This window comes from Rhinoraja longicauda, chromosome 6 (assembly GCF_053455715.1).
Source record: "Rhinoraja longicauda isolate Sanriku21f chromosome 6, sRhiLon1.1, whole genome shotgun sequence".
Lineage (NCBI taxonomy): Eukaryota > Metazoa > Chordata > Chondrichthyes > Rajiformes > Arhynchobatidae > Rhinoraja > Rhinoraja longicauda.
In genome coordinates this window covers 57945817-57966483 of record NC_135958.1, presented here as the reverse complement: position 1 = coordinate 57966483, position 20667 = coordinate 57945817, and the positions used below count along the sequence as shown (strand labels likewise).

Sequence of the window (20667 nt, the reverse complement as noted above, 5' to 3'; positions counted from 1 at the left end):
GGACCCGTTGGATCCAAACCTCTCCTGCATTTGTGCAGCACCCCCCTCCCCTCCTCTCTCCTCCCTCCCCCTCCCTCCCTCCGTCCTCCCCTCCCCATCCCACCCTCCCCCATCCCCCCCTCCCCATCGCTCCCTCCCTCCTCCCCCTCCCTCCTCCCATCGCCCCCTCCCCATCTCCCCTTCCCCCCTCCCCTTCCCCTTCCACCCTCCCCTTCCCCTTCCCCCCTCCCCCTCCCTCCTCCCCTCGCCCCCTCCCCATCTCCCCTTCCCCCCTCCCCCTCTCCCCCTCCCTTCGCCCCCTCCCCATCTCCCCTCCCCCTCTCCCCCCTCCCTCCCCGTCTCCCCTTCCCCCTCTCCCCCTCTCCCCCTTCTCCTCCCCTCCCTCCATCCTCCCTCCTCCCCCTCCCTCCCCCTCCCTCCCCCCACCCCCTCCCTCTTCCCCACCCCCCTTCCCCTCCCCCCCACTCCATCTCCCTCAATCCCATTATCCTTCCTCCCTCCCTCCCCCCTCCCCCCTCCCTCCCTAGGAGATAGATGTAAACTTTAAAATGTGAATAACTTTAAGAATGTAACACCGATTTCAATGAAACTTCTTCCATTAGCACCAAAGGGACGACGGTGAATGTCGGCCTATCTTGTACCGTTTTGGCTGTAGTTCAGGAACAAACAAACAAACAAACGAGAGTTTTAGTATATAGATGGTCCAAACCTGGGCAAATGGGATTGGGTTTGATGGGTCATCTTGGTCAGCATGAATGAGTTAAGCCAAAGGAAGCATTTTCCTGTGCTGTATGACTAAGAGGTAAAATAAGAAAATATTGAAAAGTGCTAATAAAATATATGGTCTAACAGGTAAAGGGGAATTATGAGTCAGAGAGACAGAGTTCTGAGCCAGATCAAGTGGGGAAAAAAACCCCAGCTGTTAAAAGGGTAATGGAAAAGTTGGTAGAACTTAATAATGCAGGGACTTCAGATATTGGGATGGCTAAAAAAGGAAAGTAAGATGGAAGGCCAAGGAGGGATTTGAGAGAATGCTCCAGGGCAGAACGAAAACAGTCATGGCAGAAATCAAATTCAAAATGCAGAAGTCAGTGGAGATGATTTTGTGAACTAAAAAGTGACAGCTGAATAAAAAGTCCACTGTCAACAAGGAGTCTGAGTGAGGGTTAGGATATAAGATGTTATGGAAACGAGCCACAAATATCACCAGCCTTGAGAAGCAATTTATATCAATTATTGCAATCATGGTATCGAGTTATGTGCAAAATGTAATGAACAATTACAACTAGTTATTTCTAAGGGATATTAGATTCTGTTCCTTTTTTATTTGCAGACTTGCTGTAGATGCTTACAGAGAAAAACTGACACTCCAAAATAAATAATGCAACAAATCTCAATTCATGAAGACAGTTCTATTGAAGGAACAACTGCAGAAGATGATGTAAGATCAGATGTGCATGATACCTTGCTGGGAAAGTAGTCCACTCAGATGTTAAATGCAAATTGAAGTTAAGAATTCAATGAATGAAGAGACCAAGAATTCATTATTGGCAGAACTTATAGCTGACTATTAAGTAAATATTTAACTAACCAAATAATTTTATGTACTTAAACGGTTTCATTGATACCACTCGTTCAATTCCTCTTTTAAAGAGGGTGTAACATAGTAAATAAATAAGGACACAAAATGCTGGAGTAACTCAACAGGTCAGGCAGCATTTGTGGAGAACGTGGATAGATGATGTTTTGGTCGAGGCCCTTGGTTTAGTTTAGTTTAGTTTAGTTTAGAGATACGGCACAGAAGCAGGCCCTTAGGCCCACCGAGTCCTCGCCGACCAGCGATCCCCGCACAGTAACACTATCCTGCACGCAGTGGGGACAATGTACAATTTTACCAAAGCCAATTAGCCTATAATCCTGCACATCTTTGGAGTGTGTGCAGAAACCGTAGCTCGGAGAAAACCCATGTAGGTCATGGAGAGAACGTACAAACTCTGTACAGACAGCACGCGTAGTGAGCGTCAAACCTAGGTGTCTGGTGCTGTCAGGCAGCAACTCTACCAATGTGCCACCCTTCTTCAGACTGATTGTGATTGGGGAGTGGGGGGGGGGGTGGTGGTTGAGAGCTGGTGAAGAAGAGAGGCGGTACAAAGCATGGCAGGCAATAGGTAAACACAAGCGAGGAGGAGGACTTTGATAGGCAGATGCTTGGACAAAGGCCAGAGATTACAACAGAAGGTGTGAGACAAAGGGATTGAAGAGTTGCAAATAGTGAAGTCAGAGGAAGGAGCTCAGGATCACTCAGTTGTTGGTAAGATGGTCCAGTTGCCTAATAACAGCTGGGAAGAAACTAGCTCTGAATCTGGAGGTATGTGTTTTCACACCTCTGTACCTCTTGCCTGAGGGAGAGGGGAGAAAGGGGAGTGACCGGGATGAGACTCATCCATGATTATGCTGGTGGCCTTGCTGGGGCAGCATGAAGTATGGATGGAGTCAATGGAATTGAGGTTGGTTTGTGTGATGGTCTGGGCACCGTCGACAATTCTATGCAAATTCTTGCGGTCTTGGATGGAGCTGTTCCCAAACCATGCTGTGATGCATTCTGATAAAATGCTTTCTAAGGCGCATCTGTGGAACTACTAAGGCACTACCAAAGATGAATCCTACGATACTGTGAAATCTTGTTTCATTTCAAGATTCATGTATTCAGAGGGTAGACTTTGTCACTTCAGTTTGCTTGGTGGCTGCACAGCAAAGTGCCACAGGATGAAACAATGGTGGCACTCATCTGAACATATCGCCTGTGGAATAAAAACTCCTTTGATTGGAGCCAACTTACCATTAATGGAACGGGATTCTAATTAATGAATACTCCAGCCTTCTCTCACGGAGAATTTCTATTGTCATGAGTGCAGTCAATTGTTCTCTTCACATCGGTGCCAGAGACCCAGGCTCGATCTGGACTACGGTGTTGTCTGTATGCAGTTTGTATGTTCTCCCCGTGACCACGTGGGTTTTCTACAGGTGCTCCCTATTCCTCCAACACTCCAAAGACATACGGGTTTGTAGGTTAACTGACCGGTAAAAATTGTAAATTGTCCCTAGTGTGTAGGATAGTGCTAGTGTATGGGGTGATCGCTGGTCGGTGCAGACTCAGTGGGCTGAAGGGCCTGTTTCTGCACTGTATCTCTAAACTAAAGTACCAAAGGTGGCCTATAACAGGTTTATTGACCTCTCCACCATTGGAGGGATCTAAATATAGGAGGTGCTGTCTCTAAAAAGGTAGCCAATATCAACAAGGACCCACACCATTCTGGCCATGCTATCATCCCACTAATACCATCGGGAAGAAGGTACAGCAACCGGAGAACCATGCTCCCAAGGTTTAAGAACCACTTCTCCCAGCAACCATCAGGCTCTTGAACACTGCACAACACTAACCAAAACCACAACAACCATAATCTGCATTGGACTTTGTTTTGGTAGTACTACATTCTTCAGTTTTTGCGCTATTATGATCTGGTTACCTCGTATTACTGATGATTAATTTATCATGTTATTATTTATGTTTTACATGCATGGGCCTGTAAAGCTGCAGCAGGTAAGAACTTCATTGTTCCATCGTCAGTACAAAAAAACATTTAAACAGTTTTTTTGCCCTTGATGACCTTTTTGTTAATGCCACCCCTCACAGAAATGTACAATTCTGACGGTGAAATCCAGCATGAACTGACAACAGAGGGCTTCAAGAGTTGAATTTCAAGTGTCTTTTCTTAGGAAGCTGCAAAGAACTGCCACTGCCAGCTGAGCCAACATGAATGGCTGAGGCTCTATGTTGCAACCGCTGAGGAAATCAAGCCTTTATTCTTTGTGCACACCACATGACCTCCTGCAGGGTATGTTTTTGCTGCGTGTTTCGATTTCAAAGTGCAGCTATCTGGGGATCAGATGCACACGAGAAAACTTCTTCAGAGCATCAAACTGAACATCGATAAAGAAACAGGCTGCTTGGGGTTGTCCATCTCACCCCTCCCCTGTGTCCAATAATATTGTACCATCAATAGACAATAGACAATAGGTGCAGGAGGAGGCCATTCGGCCCTTCGAGCCAGCACCAGCATTCAATGTGATCATGGCTGATCATTCACAATCAGTACCCCATTCCTGCCCTCTCCCCATACCCCCTGACTCCGCTATCATTAAGAGCTCTATCCAGCTCTCTCTTGAAAGCATTCAGAGAATTGGCCTCCACTGCCTTTTGACGCAGAGAATTCCACAGATTTACAACTCTCTGAGTGAAAAGGTTTTTCCTCATCTCCGTTCTAAATGGCCTACCCCTTATTCTTAAACTGTGGCCCCTGGTTCTGGACTCCCTCAACATTGGGAACATGTTTCCTGCCTCTAGCGTGTCCAGTCCCTTAATAATCTTATATGCTTCAATGAGATCCCCTCTCACCCTTCTAAATTCCAGTGTATACAAGCCTAGTCGCTCCAGTCTTTCAACATATGACAGTCCCGCCATTCCGGGAATTAACCTAGTGAGCCTACGCTGCACTCCCCCAATACCATGTGCAATACCATATCAATGCCAGGACTCAAGGACCTTAGCTATAGGGAGAGGTTGGGCAGGCTAGGATTTTATTCCTTGAAGCACAGGAAGATGAGGGATAATCTTTCAGAAATGTATAAGATCATGAGGGGAATGGATCGGGTAGATGCACAGTCTTTTACCCAGAGTAGAGGAATCAAGAACGAGAGAACATAGGTTTAAGGTTAGTGGGGATAGACTTAGGAGCAACCAAAGGGGAAACAGAGGGGGTGGGCATATGGAACGAGCTGCCAGAGGCAGATCCAATGACAGCAATCAAAGGACACTTGGACAGGTACATGGATAGGGAAGGTTTAAAGGGAAATGGGCCAAATGCGGGCAGGTAAGACCAGCGTAGATGGGGCATCTTAGTCAGCATGGGCAAGTTGGGCCGAGGGGCCTATTTCCATGCTGTATGACTCGATGACTATGACTATCAATGGTGAAGAGCTGCTAACTGCAGAAATAAAAATCCTAAAGTTCTGAAACTATACAGCATAAGTTGACAAAAATTATTTGACAAAGCAATGCAACTATTCTAAAGAAAGCCTTTCACGGAGCCAGTGAAGACATATGCTATAAGCTCAAATATTTATGATGAACCAGGTATTCAATGCCTCCATCACTGTTAGCTGTTGTTTTCTTGCCACGAGTTTCATTTTGAGATCACAGAGCTGTGGAACACTGTGGACTCGTTAAAATGAAAAACTGCCATTAAACCTGTCTCAATTAAACAATTATCACATTTAAATTAATCGTTCCTTCTCTAAAAGGGATTGCATGATTGCTGATTAATTAGGGAGAGTTCAAGAACAGCTTCTCCCCAACAACCATTGTGCTCCAGAATATTAAACAATAAACTGCACTGTCTTTGGTTGCATTAAGAACTATTGGCGTTATTGGAGTTATTAATTTATTGAATTTTTGTTTATTATATATTATCAATTTGTACTGTGTTTCAGGCCTGTTATGCTGCTCCAAGTAAGAATTTCATTATCAATCTCGTCAGTCTGAAGAAGGGTCCCAACCTGAAACATCGCCTATCTATTTTCTCCCGAGATGTTGGCTGTCCCGCTGAGTTACTCCAGCAATTTGTGTGTCCTTTCTCCTCAGAATTTCATTGTTCCATTGTCGGTATATATCTATGATAAATAGACACTCTTGACTCTAGACTTTGAGATACAACATAGGAATCTTCAGCCCACCGAGTCTGCACCAACCATCAACAACCCATTTACACTAATGCTACACTAATCTAATCTAGTCTAGAGAGAGAGAGAGAAAGAAACAGAGAGAGAGAAAAAGACACGGAGAGAAAGATAGAGAGACTGAGAGATAGAGGCAGAGAAGAAGAGAGATAAACGGTTTAAAGCTATGAATTCCAAAAAATGCAGATATTGGAAGGTTGAAGTTAAATTACAAAATGCTTGAAATGCACATCAGGCCAGGCAGGTCTATGAAATGCACACCAGGTCCAGCATTTTTCTGTTTTTCTGGCGAGAAATTATGGTAAAACAGTTGAAGCCAGGCTATAATTATGCTCATGTTTTGAGATGTAGGACCTTGTAGTTTCATACAGATAATTCTCTATGAAATGGATAAGAACTTCAGGAAAATAATGTGAATGATAGAACATGGAACAGTACAATGCCAGAACAGGCCCTTCAGCCCACAATATTGAGCAGAGCATGAGGCCATGATGCCAAACGTATCTCCTCTGCCTGCACCAGATCCACATCCATCCATTCCCTGCATATCTACAGTACAAGCCTATCTAAAAGCCTCGTAAACACCACTATCGTATCCTCCTCGAACCACCACCCCTGGCAACGCGCTCCAGGCACTAGAAGTGTTGATAGCATAACTTTTCTCATATTGTGGCTGCTAAAACACAAGAGGATAGCTCTGACGATTTTATTATGCATGCAGGATCACCAAGGCATCAGCTGCAGTTGAAAATTCATTTATTACATATAAGATTAAATGCATAATTTCAAGATATTTCACAATGAATTTTCTGAATATTATTCAAGTTCTATTGGTTTTTCTGTGATAACCAGCTTCAAAAAAAAAATCTAACCCACCATGATAAAAGCTGATAGCTGCCTGAATAACTGAGAAAAAATATATAATGTCTGTGACAAAGCATATTGCTTTAAGGCAAATGAATGAGTCAAATCCCTTTTTATTATATTGGATTGGAGGACTTTATTAGATTTATTTGGGAGTCACTTTTCAAAGTTCAGTTTTCTTCTTGATGAACACTGAAGACCAATGCAGGATACCAAAAAATATAGTTACTGTTTGGTTGAATTGAAATTTGAACATGTGGTGACTTTATTATCTACTCTTCTGTAAGTCATGGACCATTCTGATGTGGAAATATATCGGCAGGTCAAAATTCTGGACCATTCCCTTTTCTAGATGCGAGGGTACCTTCCGTACACAGTGTGCATCAGTTCAAGAAATCAGCTCGTTATTCTGCCTTACCAATTCTTTCCACCACAGCAATTCTTGCCAACAGTGGATTTCCCAATAGGAGTGCATCTCTTCTGATCTTTCTGGATGCCAAAGAAAACAACCCGGTAGAGGATTAGGAAACAGACCAGGTTGCCAACAGTGCTGGAATAAGACACAAAATGCTGGAGTAACTCAGCAGGTCAGGCAGCATCTCTGAAGAACAAGGATAGATGATGTTTCAGGTAGAAAACCTTGTTCATGTTCAATGTTCTCCAGGGATGCGGCCTGACCCACTGAGTTTAGACTTTAGACATACATGGAAACATAGAAACATAGAAACATAGAAAATAGTGCAGGAGGAGGCCATTTGGCCCTTCGAGCCAGCACCACCATTCATTGTGATCATGGCTGATCATCCACAATCAGTAACCCGTGCCTGCCATCTCCCCATATCCCTTGATTCCGCTAACCCCTAGAGCTCTATCTAACTCACTTTTAAATTCATCCAGTGAATTGGCCTTCACTGCCTTCTGTGGCAGAGAATTCCACAAATTCACAACTCTCTGGGTGAAAACGTTTTTTCTCATCTCAGTTTTAAATGACCTCCTCTTTATTTTTAGACTGTGGCCCCTGGTTCTGGACTTCCCCAACATTGGGGATATTTTTTCTGCATCTAGCCTGTCCAGTCCTTTGAAAATTTTACATGTTTCTATAAGGTCCCCTCATCCTTCTAAATTCCAGTGAATACAAACCCAGTCTTTCCAATTGTTCCTTATATTACAGTCCTGCCATCCCGGAGATTAACCTCGTGAATCTACACTGCACTGCCTCAATAGCAAGGATGTCCTTCCTCAAATTAGGAGACCATAACTGCACACAATACTCCAGATGTGGTCTCACCAGGACCCTGTACAACTGCAGAAGGACCTCTTTAGTCCTCTAGTCAAATCCTCTCGTTTTGAAGGCCAACATGCCATTAGCTTTCTTCATGCCTGCTGTACCTGCATATTTACTTTCAGTGACCAGTGTGCAAGGATACCCAGGTCTCATTGCACTTCCCTTTTGATACCATTGAGATAATAATCTGCCTCCTTGTTCTTGCCGCCAAAGTGGATAACCTCACATTTATCTACATTATACTGCATCTGCCATGCATCTGCCCACTCACTCAACCTGTCCAAGTCACCCTGCAACATCCTAGCATCCTTTTCACAGTTCACACTGCCACCCAGCTTTGTGTCATCTGCAAATTTGCCAGTGTTACTTTTAATCCCATCATCTAAATCATTAATATATATTGTAAATAGTTGCGGCCCCAGCACCGAGCCTTGCGGCACTCCACTCACCACTGCCTGCCATTCTGACAGGGACCCGTTTATTCCAACTCTTTGTTTCCTGTCTGCCAACCAATTCTCTATCCATGTCAATACCCTACCCCCAATACCATGTGCTCTAATTTTGCCCACTAATCTCCTGTGTGGGACTTTATCAAAGGCATTTAAAAATTCCAGAAGATTAGTCAAGCAGGATTTCCCCTTCATAAATCCATGCTGACTTGGACCAATTCTTTTTAATGCTATCCAAATGCGTCACCATTATTACTTCTTTAATAATTGACTCCAGCATCTTCCCCACCACTGATGTCAGGCTAACTGGTCTATAATTCCCTGTTTTCTCTCTCGCTCCTTTCTTGAAAAGTGGGATAACATTAGCTATCCTCCAATCCACAGGAACTGATCCTGAATCTATAGAACATTGGAAAATGATCATCAATGCATCCACGATTTCTAGAGCCACCTCCTTGAGTACACTGGGATGCAGACCATCAGAGCCTGTGGATTTATCAGCCTCCAGTCCCATCAGTCTACCCAATATTATTTCTCGCCTAACGCAAATTTCTTCGAGTTCCTCTGTCTCCCTAGATCCTCTGACCTCTAGTACATCTGGGAGATTGTTTGTGTTTTCCTTAGTGAAGACAGAACCAAAGTATCTGTTCAACTCTTCTGCCACTTCCTTGTTCCGCATAATAATTTCACCTGTTTCTGCCTTCAAGGGACCCACATTTGTCTTTACTAGTCTTTTTCTCTGAACATACCTAAAGAAGTTTTTACGATCCTTCTTTATATTCTTTGCCAGCTTTCCCTCGTACTTCACCTTTTCACCCCTTTTTGCCCTTTTTGTTACCTTCTGTTGTCCTTTGAAATTTTTCCAATCCTCTGGCTTCCCGCTACTCTTTGCTATGTTATACACCTTTTCTTTTAGTTTTATTCCATCCCTAACTTCCCTTGTCAGCCACAGTTGCCTCTTTCTCCCCTGAGAATCTTTCTTCGTCTTTGGAATGAAATGATCCTGCATCTTCTGGATTATGCCCAAAAATTCCTGCCATTACTGTTCCACCGCCATTCCTGCTAGGATCCTTTTTCAGTCGACCTTGGCCAGCTCCTCTCGCATGCCATCATAGTCCCCGTTGTTCAACTGCACCATTGACACTTCTGATTTAACCTTCTCCCTCTCAAATTGCAGATTAAAACTTATATTATGGTCACTACCTCCTAGCGGTTCTTTTACCTTGAGTTCCCTTATTAAATCTGGTTTATTAGACAACACTAAATCCAGAATTGCCTTCTCTCTGGTAGGCTCCAGTACAAGCTGCTCTAAGAATGCATCTCAGAGGCACTCTCCAAACTCCCTTTCTTGGGGTCCAGAACCAACCTGATTTTCCAAGTCTACCTGCATATTGAAATCTCACATAACCACAGTGCAGACACTGCATACAGTGCAGACACAGGCCCTTCGGCCCATCGAGTCTGCGCCAACCAGCGATCAACGTATACTAGTACTATCCTACACACCCGGGACAATTTACAATTGTACCAAAGCCAATAAATCTACAAACTTGTACATCTTTGAAGTGTGGGAGGAAACCGGAGCACCCGGAGAAAACCCACGTGGTCACAGGAAGAACATGCAAACTCCATATAGACAGCACTCATAGTCAGGAGCAAACCTGGATCTCTGGCGCTGTAAGGTAGCAACTCTACCGCTGTGCCACTGTGTCACCCGACTGCTCCGGGTTCCTCCCACAGTTACTCCAGCATTTTGTGCCTTTCCTTGGTGAACCAGCATCTGCGGCTCCCTGTTTCTACAATTCCATGGGGTACCCTGGCACCTTCACCCATGGTAGGACGATTCATGAAGGTGAAGGGCTTCTCTGGGCTGGAAGAAAACCTGAAGATTTTGTAGTTCACCATTGCATCTTAGGCAGTGAAATACTTATATCTTTGGCATTAGAAAAACGAGCTAAACATGCAATATTACCCAACCATTCCATTAGTAATACTGGGATTCTAAATAATCTTCCACAATGGAGAGGACAATTGCAAGTAAATTACATGGCAGATATCTAATTTGGAAATTCAGATGACAGCACAACACAACAGCAAAATGTTCAGCATTTATATTCAGCATCTTACCCCAGAGGATAGAATGTTAAACAACATGTTCTCTCAGTTTTGTGTTCTTATTTGTCATGTGTGGCAGAGAATTTTGATTAAGAATATTTCTTATTACTAATTATCTTTGTGCCATTTCATCATGGTGCAGGACAAAAGGTATTATTAAGTTTATGATGTGGAAAGAGATCAGATTAGCAGTATTCCATGGTTTCTGTTATGTAGTTGGTACTCAGATAGTTTCACTGCCAGCTGCATAATATGTGCTATTATTAGCCATTAGCAGTAAGCCTGCAAGGTGACTTAGTCATGTCAATGACAATATCGCTAACATTGGTTTCATCATCTGCTAACAGAAAGTCACCTCTACCTGCACAATACACCAAAAGAGACCTTAATTTATAAAAAAACTAAAACTTTAGCTTGCAACAATTTGCAAAGTGCAATGGATTTGAACATTTATCTTTCTTTCACAAGAATTGCAGGGATCAGTACTCAGTTCTGAATGTTGATCCCGACAACATTCAAAAGGGGAGGCAAGGTGGTGCAGCGGTAGTGTTGCTGCCTTACAGCACCAGAGACCCGGGTTTGATCCTGACTACGGGAGCTGTGTGTACGGAGTTTGTGCATTCTCACCGTGACCGCGTGGGTTTTCTCCAGGTGCTCCGGTTTCCTCCCACACCCCAAAGACGTGCAGGTTTGTAGGTTAATTGGCTTTGGCAAAAATTGTAAATTGTCCCCAGAGTGCAGGGTAGTGTTAGTGTATGGCGATCACTGGCCGGTGCAGACTCAGTGGGTCGAAGGGCCTGTTTCCGCGCTGTATCTCTAAACTAAACTAAAAAAAAAGAAACATTTATGAAACTTTATGAAGTTTATGACGGTCAGAACCTTTTTCCCCTGGATGGAAATGTCAAGGACTACAGGGCATTGCATTAAGCTGTAGGCGGTGGAAGGAGTAATGTTTAAAGAAGATGTACGAGAAAAGATTTCATACACACAGGACGGTGGGTGCCAGGAACTTGCTGCGAGGGGTGCTGGTGGAGGCAGATGTGATAGGGGCATTTAAGAGGCTTTTCGATATGCAGGGGATATGGATCATGTGCAGGCAGAGAGAGACTATCTCAGAATTATGTTCATTATAGGCCAAAGTTCCTGCTACTGTGCTGTACTTTTCTATGTTATATATTCTATGTTTAGCGGGTTCTATTAGAATAAAAAAACATAGGCAATTCATTTGTCAACACAATGGACAACACAATTGTCTGTTTAAATTTAATAACAATGAACTGGATATGCTGGTTTATAACAAAGATTGACACAAAATGCTGGAGTAATTTAGTGGGTCAGGCAGCATTTCTGGATTAACTGGATAAGTGACGTTTCGGGTAGGGACCCTTCTTCAAACTTCTTCAGCCTGAAGAATGATCCCTACCCGAAACGTCCCCCATCCAGTTTCTCCAGAGATGCTGCCTGACCTGCTGAGTTACTCCAGCAGTTTGTGTCTCTGTCTGTTTAGATTATTCAGACATGAATAACACAACAACAGTAATACAATGCTCTCATATTTCAATGATCTTTGCATGTTCCGTTGTGCTTAATATATTGATCATTCTTTCGTAGTAAGCGATTAGCGTACCTGTCCCTTTGTTTTAGTTCTGGTTGGAGCAGCTGTTCGGTTTTTCCATGGTAGTGGAGGGCAGAACCACTCTCTTTCACTGAGGTATTCGAGGAAGGAACAGTCTGTACCATCAACACCATAGTGAGCATAGCAAGGGTCAGATGTCCATCTGGCTCGCATCCACTTTATTCATCCGGCACAAGGAAAGGAAGCAAAGAATTTAAAAAATCATTATTGTTAATTGCAATGGAGAGAGTAAGAGTGTCATACATCATGGAAACAAACCATTTGGCTGAAGTTTGAAGAAGGGTTTCGACCCAAAACGTCACCCATTCCTTCTATCCAGAGATACTGCCTGTCCAGCATTTTGTGTCTCCCTTTGGCCCAACTTGCCCATGCCGACCAACATGTCCCATCTACACTAGTCCCACCTACAGTACCTGTGTTTGGCTCCCACCTGCCTACACTAATCCCATCTGCCTGTGTAATCTTTGCAGCTTCTTGCACATTTTTACTAAACTGCATGCATTTCAAAGATGAATTTGAAATTGGACTTTCAACCAAGTCAAGTCAAGTCAAGTCAATTTTATTTGTATAGCACATTTAAAAACAACCTACGTTGACCAAAGTGCTGTACATCTGATTAGGAAAAAAAAAAAAAAAGAAACAACATACAGTGGCAGGCAGCCAAACCAAGGGTAATGGAATCTCATGAAGTGTGCAACATGTAACGCCGAGAAACAAAAGCAGGAGCAAATTATTTGTTCCCTTTATCCTGTATCAGTACACTGTGGATGGCTTGATTTTAATCATGTATAGTTTTTCCACTGACTGGTTAGCACACAACAAAAGCTTTTCACTGCACCTCCTCTGGAAGCTCGATCTATATACTCACCACACTCTGAGTGATGAAGGTGTTAAAGGAACCCTCATGTTCCTGTTAAATCTTGCCCCTGTTACCTGCTTAAACCTATATCCTCTTGTTTTTGAGAAAAAAAAGCAAAGTGCTGGTGTAACTCAGCGGGTCAAGCAGTAACCTGGAGAACATGCATTGGTGACATTTTGGGTCGCGACCCTTCCTCAGACTGATGGTCTTTTCCTGCCCTCTGGTTCTTGATTCCCCTACCCAGGGTAAAAGACTGTGCATTCATCCAGCCTGTTCCCCTCGCGATTTTATACACATCTAAGATCACCCCTCAGCCTCCTGCGTTCCAAGGAATAAAGTCCTGGCCCGGCCTACGTCTCCTTACAGCAGAGGGTCTCCAGTCCTGGCAACATGTTGGGGGGGGGGGGTCCAGAACCAGGGGCCACAGTCTAAGAATAGAGGGGAGACCATTTAAAACTGTGAGAAAAAACTTTTTCACCCAGAGAGTTGTGAATTTGTGGAATTCTCTGCCACAGAGGGCAGTAGAGGCCAATTCACTGGATGAATTTAAAAGAGAGTTAGATAGAGCTCTAGGGGCTAGTGGAATCAAGGGATATGGGGAGAGGGCAGGCACAGATTACTGATTGTGGATGATCAGACATGATCACAATGAATGGCGGTGCTGGCTCGAAGGGCCAAATGGACCTACTCCTGCACCTATTTTGTGTTTCTATATTTCTATATATCCGTGTGAAGAAGGGTCTCGACCCAAAAAGTTACCCATTCCTTGGGTGACCCGCTGACCCGCTGAGTTACTCCAGCATTTTGTGTCTAACTTCAGTTTTAAACCAGCATCTGCAGTTCCTTCCTACATATCCTTATATATCTTCTCTGTAACTTGTGTATTTTATTTTACTCACAGAATGGAAATTTTTAATTGGTAATTTGTAAATGGAGCTTTGTCTATGAATCCAAGATGCATCATAAATGGATCAATTGGATGTTGCGTTTTGGAATTTATTACACAATGAGAACCAAACTGTGTCTCCATCATCCAGTGATTTGCTCTGCATCTGCTATCTGGTCAAGAAGGAACATATTTTGGCACATTCCTCTGTGCGCTAAAATGAACACCTGGATCAATGTGAGAGAGCAGATAAAGTTCATAAATCATAAGTGAAATTAGGATTTCAGGCCAGAACCTCACTGTTATCCCAACAGTCATCAAGATTTCACCAATCCACTGGACACCAATATTTTTTAGACAGAAACCGATCAATTCAGCCTTATACAAGCCTGCCTTTTAATGATTTACATGGCTGCCGCAGATTGAGGCAGCTGTGCAGATTCCACAGAGGCCAAACAAGAATCAAAAGTTAATGGTAATGCGATTTCAAAAAGTGAATATGTAAATAGAATCCTGAAAACACTGCTGCTCAAAACACCACTGTCCGACATTTTAATATTTGGGAGGATCTCACAGCACAGACGTCAGTAGGAATAGAAACACTGTCAGCCACTCAAAATAGGCATCTCTTTCATTGAATCCCCAGCTCAATCTCAGGACAGGTACATTAATCGGATAGGTTTAGGATATGGGCCAAACGTAGGCAGGTGGGACTAGTGTAAATGTTGGCCGGCGTGGGCAAATTAGGCTGAGGGGCCTGTTTCCATGTGGTATGAGTCAATGACTCTAAAGGATGTAAACTAACGCTGATGTAATGAACCATGATGTTTGAGAATATGGCTTTGCATCCTTTTACTGATTGATCAACAGCCAGATCCATATGTGTAGGAAAGAACTGCAGATGCTGGTTAATACTGAAGAGAGACACAATGCGTTGGAGTAACTTAGCAGGTCAGGCAGCATCTCTGGAGTAAAGAAATAGGTGACATTTGGGGTCGGAACCCTTCTTCAGCCTGATCCATGCTGATATTAAGAAGAGCATATATTATGGTTTAAAAAAACACAAAGTGTTGGAGTAACTCAGCAGGTCAGGCAGCATCTGTGGAGAGATGATGTTTTGGGTCCTTCGGAGATGCTGTCTGACCCTCTGAGTCTCTCCAGAACTTTGCATTATTTTTTGGTAAACCAGCATCCACAGTTCCTTGTGTCTATATATTATGGTAGAGTGCAAAATGCTGGGAAAATGGTATAGAATCCTCCTAATGTTAGCTTGCTTAAGTATTTAAAGAGGGATTCAAATACAGAGTGTTAATGAGACAGCATTTGTTGTAAAAGAGCTACCTGAGGAACGTATTGATTTAGAAGGAACAGTTCCTCTACACTCCATGGAATGGGGACTGCATGCAGATCACCCACTGACACTGCACATAATTCAGGCAGAGGATCGACAGAGGTTTGCTATTGATAGATAACACTATGCAAGATATTGATGCACTATCCCAGACATAATTTGCTGAAGAGAAATGCTCAGGAAGTAAACGTTTAATAGATAGATAAAATCTAAGCTGTGCCATCTCAAACAGCGGCATTTGCAATCTGGATAGCAATGTCATTACCCCTCGGAATCAATTGTGTTTCTCAGTATTTTGGTTCCTGGCTTCTCGCTGGCTAGCTCCTGGAACATCTGCAGTTTTACACAGCCCAGTGCACTGACATGCATCGAGAAAAGTGACTGATGCTCTACTCCACTGCTAGTGTCCCATAAGTAACAGGGGTGACTGATTGTAACCTTGCAGCTGCCGAGATCCATTCCATAACGTTCTGGGCTTTGTTAACAAAAAATGTGCCGCTGAACATCTAGCTAATTTGTTACTGCCACCATCAAATCAAGCACTTCAATTCTTTATTTCACTGCAGTTATTTTGCGGCAATCTTATTTTAAGGGGAAAGTTGATTTCAACCATAGAGATGAAGACTGTCCACTTCAACTCCAGGGAATATCCCCTTGGCACCAGCTGCAAACAGAAGACTAACAAAGATATTACAAGATACATGTGGCCTCCAATATAATTACTGAGTCCATCATTGGTATGGTAGGAACAGCATCTACAGTGGGAAGTGTCTAAGGATGGCTTCATGTACAGCTATTTAGAATTTCTGCAGACATTATCTTGTGCTGCACATTGCATAACTTTGAATCCAATTATACAAAGCTTTTACATTTATTATTGTCACACGCATTGAGGTGCAGTGAAAAGTGTTGTTTTGCATGCTATCACCAATCAAATCAGGTAATGCATACATGAATACAATCAAGCCAAACTCAAGTATAATCGCTAGAGCGAAGGGAGAGATACAGAGTGTAGAATATAGTACTCAGTATTGTAGCGCAACAGATCCAGAGACAAAGTTCAATGGCTGCGATGAGATAGGTTGGAGAAGCAGACAGTACCCTAGTTTATGGAAGGACTGTTCAGAACCTAATAACAGAGGGGAAGCAGCTGTTTCTGAGTTTGGTGGTGTGTGCTTTCAAGCTTTTGTAACTTCTACTTGATGGGAGTTGGAGAAAAAGGAATGACGGGGGTGGGAAAGGTCTTAAATTATGTTGGCTGCTTTCCCAAGGTGGACTGAAGGCACGCCCCCTTCCTCTTCCCAAGTCTTTTTACCAGTTTCACAGTTCTCCACATTGTTTCTCTTGAGATCACACCTTCCCTAGCCAACATTGGACCTACCAGGCACCGCCCTGCCTCAGGTCATTTGAGGCTGGCCCTGATTGGTCCTGGTCTTTTCTCGCCTACAGCTCTTCATCTACCCCCCTCCCCCCACCCCCCTCCTCACCCCCTACTTTCAGTCTGAAGAAGGGTCCCAACCCAAAACCTCACCCATCCTTTTTCTCCAGAGCTGCTGCCTGACTCACTGTGTTACTCCAGCACTTTGTGTCTATCTCTGGTATAAACCAACATCTGCAGTTCTTTGCTTCTAAGGCATGAAGTGTAGATGGAGTCAATGGTGGGGAATCTGGTTTGTGTAATGGACTGGGCAATACCCACTGTTCTCTGCAATTTCTTGCAGTTTTGGGCAGGGCTGTTCCCAAACCGAGCTGTGATGCAATCTGACAGTGTGCTTCCTATGGTGCATCTGTAGAGGTTTGTAAGAGTTGTTGGAGACATGCTAAGCTTCCTCAGTCTTGAGGAAGTAGAGGTGTGGTGTGTTCTAATGTAGGGCACACAACTAGGTTGTGTTTTTGTAGTTAGACACAAAAAGCTGGTGTAACTCAACGGATCAGACAAAATCTATGGAGAAAAGGAATACATGATGTTTTGGGTCGAGACTCTTCTTCAGACTGTGTCAGGGGAAAGGGAAATGAGAGAGATAGACGGTGATGTTAAATGAGATCTGGGTGTCCTAGTGCATCAGTCACTGAAAGGAAGCATGCAGGTACAGCAGGCAGTGAAGAAAGCCAATGGAATGTTGGCCTTCATAACAAGAGGAGTTGCATATTGGAGCAAAGAGGTCCTTCTGCAGTTGTATAGGGCCCTAGTGAGACCGCACCTGGAGTACTGTGTGCAGTTTTGGTCTCCAAATTTGAGGAAGGATATTCTTGCTATTGAGGGCATGCAGCGTAGGTTTACTAGGACTGTCATATGTTGAAAGACTGGAGTGGCTAGGCTTGTATACACTTGAATTTAGAAGGATGAGAGGGGATCTTATCGAAACATATAAGATTATTAAGGGGTTGGACACGTTAGAGGCAGAAAACATGTTCCCAATGTTGGGGGAGTCCAGAACCAGGGGCCACAGGTTTAGAATAAGGGGTAGGCCATTTAGAACAGAGATGAGGAAATACTTTTTCAGTTAGAGAGTTGTAAATCGGTGGAATTCACTGTCTCAGAAGGCAGTAGAGGCCAATTCTCTGAATGCATTCAAGAGAGAGGTAGATAGAGCTCTTAAGGATAGCGGAGTCAGGGGGTATGGGGAGAAGGCAGGAGCGGGGTACTGATTGAGAATGATCAGCCATAATCACATTGAATGGTGGTGCTGGCTCGAAGGGCCGAATGGCCTACTCGTGCACCTATTGTCTATTGTCTATTGTAGAGAGATATAGAACAAACTAGATCAAGTGGATCCGTTGGGTCCAAACCTCTCCTGCAATGGTGCAGCATCCTCTCCTCCACCCCTTCCCCTCCCCCTCCCCCTCTCTCTCCCCCTCCCTCCCTCCTCCCCTCCCCCTCCCTCCCCTTCCCCTCTCTCTTCCCCTCCCCCACTCCATCCCTCTCAACCCCCCTTATCCCTCCTCCCCCCTCATTCCCTCCCTCCACCCCCCCCCCTCCTTCCCTAGGAGATAGATTTTATACTTTCAAATGTGAATAAATTAAAAAATATAACACCGATTTCAATGAAACTTCTTCCATTAGCACCAAAGGGATGACGGCGAGTAAGGTGGGCCAAAAATTGTTGCGTTATAGTGTACTGTATTGGCTGTAGTTCAGGAACAAACAAACAAACAAACAAACAAACAAACGAGTTTTGGTATATAAATGAATGAAAGATATGCAAAAAAGGAAAAAACATAAAGGAAACAGGCCTTTTTGTAATGTTGTGTTAGCTGTTTAAGGGAATTCTAATTTCAATTCCCATTTGACTTCAAGTTTTGATCCCACTTGCCAGCTTGGTCCATGGTGTGAGAAAAAGGCCAGTTTTGCTCAGAGACCAGAAACAGCAAATTCAAGCAAGGTCCATTGGCAATAAATTTAGCATCCCCCAGCTAACAACAGAAGGACTTATCAATGTCAAACTGAACCAGATAATAATTTATGTGGAAAATGCACTAAAAAGCATCTGGCAGCATTTAAACCAAATTTAGCTATTACATTGTAAATATCGTAAACCGATATGGAAAATTTTTTGAACTTCAGTTGAAGTCATGTTACAATAAATTAATGCCTATAAAGAGACAAGAGTAAACACTCACAGTAAATTAATTTCATTAACAAATGGACAAAAAATAAATCACTCCAAATGCATGTACTGTAGCTTTACAGCATTTGCTGTACAACATTTTAGATTTAAAAATGTAAACTTTTGGAAAATGAATTCTTTTTAGTAGCAGTAAGATAAAACACAAAATAGGTCCAACTAAATAAGGAAGAAAATACTTCAATCCTAGAAAGTGAAGTCAAGAGGAAAAGTAAGTAGAAAAAGGAATTCAAAAAGTAGAAATGCAAAACTTAATGCTAACTTCACCTCAAGCACAAGAAAGTGCAGATGCTGGAATCTTGTGCCAAGCATAGTGCTGGAGGAACTTACAGTGGCGCAGCGGTAGAGTTGCCGCCTTACAGCGCCAGAGACCCGGGTTTGATCCTGATCTGTACGGTGTTTTTACGTTCTCCCCGTGACAGCATAGGTTTTCTCCGGGAGCTCCGGTTTCTTCCCACACACCAAAGTCGGCAGGTTGGTAGGTTCATTGCCTTTTGTAAAAATTGTAAATTGTCCCTAGTGTGCAGGATAGTACCAGTGAGCGGGGATCAATGGTCATGCTGGCCGAAGGGCCTGTTTCTGGGCTTTTTCTCTAAACTAAACTAAACTCAGCTGGTCAGGCAGCATCTGTGGATGGAGTGGACGGATGACATTTCAGATCGGGACCCCTTTTAAGACAATAACTGGTAGGGTCTGAAGGGTTCCGACCTGAAACATAGCCGGTCCATTCCCTCCATAGATGCTGCCTGACTCGCTGAGTTCCTCAGCACATTGTGTTTTGCAAAAGTGTAAGAACATTCAGAATAGCGACATAACTGGATGGTGGGAGGCACAGGGGTTTGGGAAAGGGTTTGGATTCTTGTTAACCAAATCAGTCCTGTTGTGCCAAATATACTAAGCTATAGAGTTGGCTCTGATATTGTATGCTGGAGTTAAATTCGAACAGTGGCAAAAGAGTTTAAATCAACATGGAAGTGGCGTAGAAATAACTGAAGTAACTTAGAAAGAAATGCCATTTTTACGTGCAAAATTAATTCAAAAATGAGTTAGATTAGTGGAGACCCAAGAAACTGGAATCTTGAGCAAAACACAAAATGCTGGGGCATGTAGAAACATAGAAAATAGGTGCAGGAATAGGCCATTCGGCCCTTCGAGCCTGCACCGCCATTCAATATGATCATGGCTGATCATCCAACTCAGTATCCCGTACCTGCCTTCTCTCCATACCCCCAGATCCCTTTAGCCACAAGGGCCACATCTAACTCCCTCTTAAATATAGCCAATGAACTGGCCTCAACTACCTTCTGTGGCAGAGAATTCCACAGATTCACCACTCTCTGTATGAAAAAAACCTTTTTCATCTCGGTCCTAAAAGACTTCCCCCTTATCCTTAAACTGTGACCCCTTGTTCTGGACTTCCCCAACATCGGGAACAATCTTCCTGCATCTAGCCTGTAATGTGTAACTTAAACAATTGTTGCTCTTAATTTATAATCATATAGGTTTGGTTACTAACTTCTGATGTTTCTAATTTTTATTTGAAAAATTCAAATAATTTGTACATTTCTTTTGCCTAATTATGAAATCAAGCTAGATATTTCTGCATGTTTAAGATCTCATTAAAATCTCTGCAATTCAGTTTAGCTGTTGTGAATTTACGTTTGTGGAAACAGCAATTTTCAGAAGACTAGCCAAGCCTGTTGGTATTATTCATTTACTTTAACAGTGAGCGGAATAGTTAACATTTAATTGCTCCAATCCATTTGGGTTAATGCTTCCATCGTATGAATGAAGAGATTC

At 43.3% G+C, this 20667-nt stretch overlaps 1 protein-coding gene across 1 annotated transcript in view; it reads right to left on the bottom strand.

Annotated features, from left to right (window-relative positions):
• mgat5b (alpha-1,6-mannosylglycoprotein 6-beta-N-acetylglucosaminyltransferase B) overlaps window positions 1-20667 on the bottom strand; it is a 500752-nt gene that overhangs the window by 225965 nt on the left and 254120 nt on the right. The window contains 1 exon segment of the mRNA XM_078401040.1: window positions 12133-12301. Coding sequence (XP_078257166.1) covers window positions 12133-12301 — 169 coding nt within the window.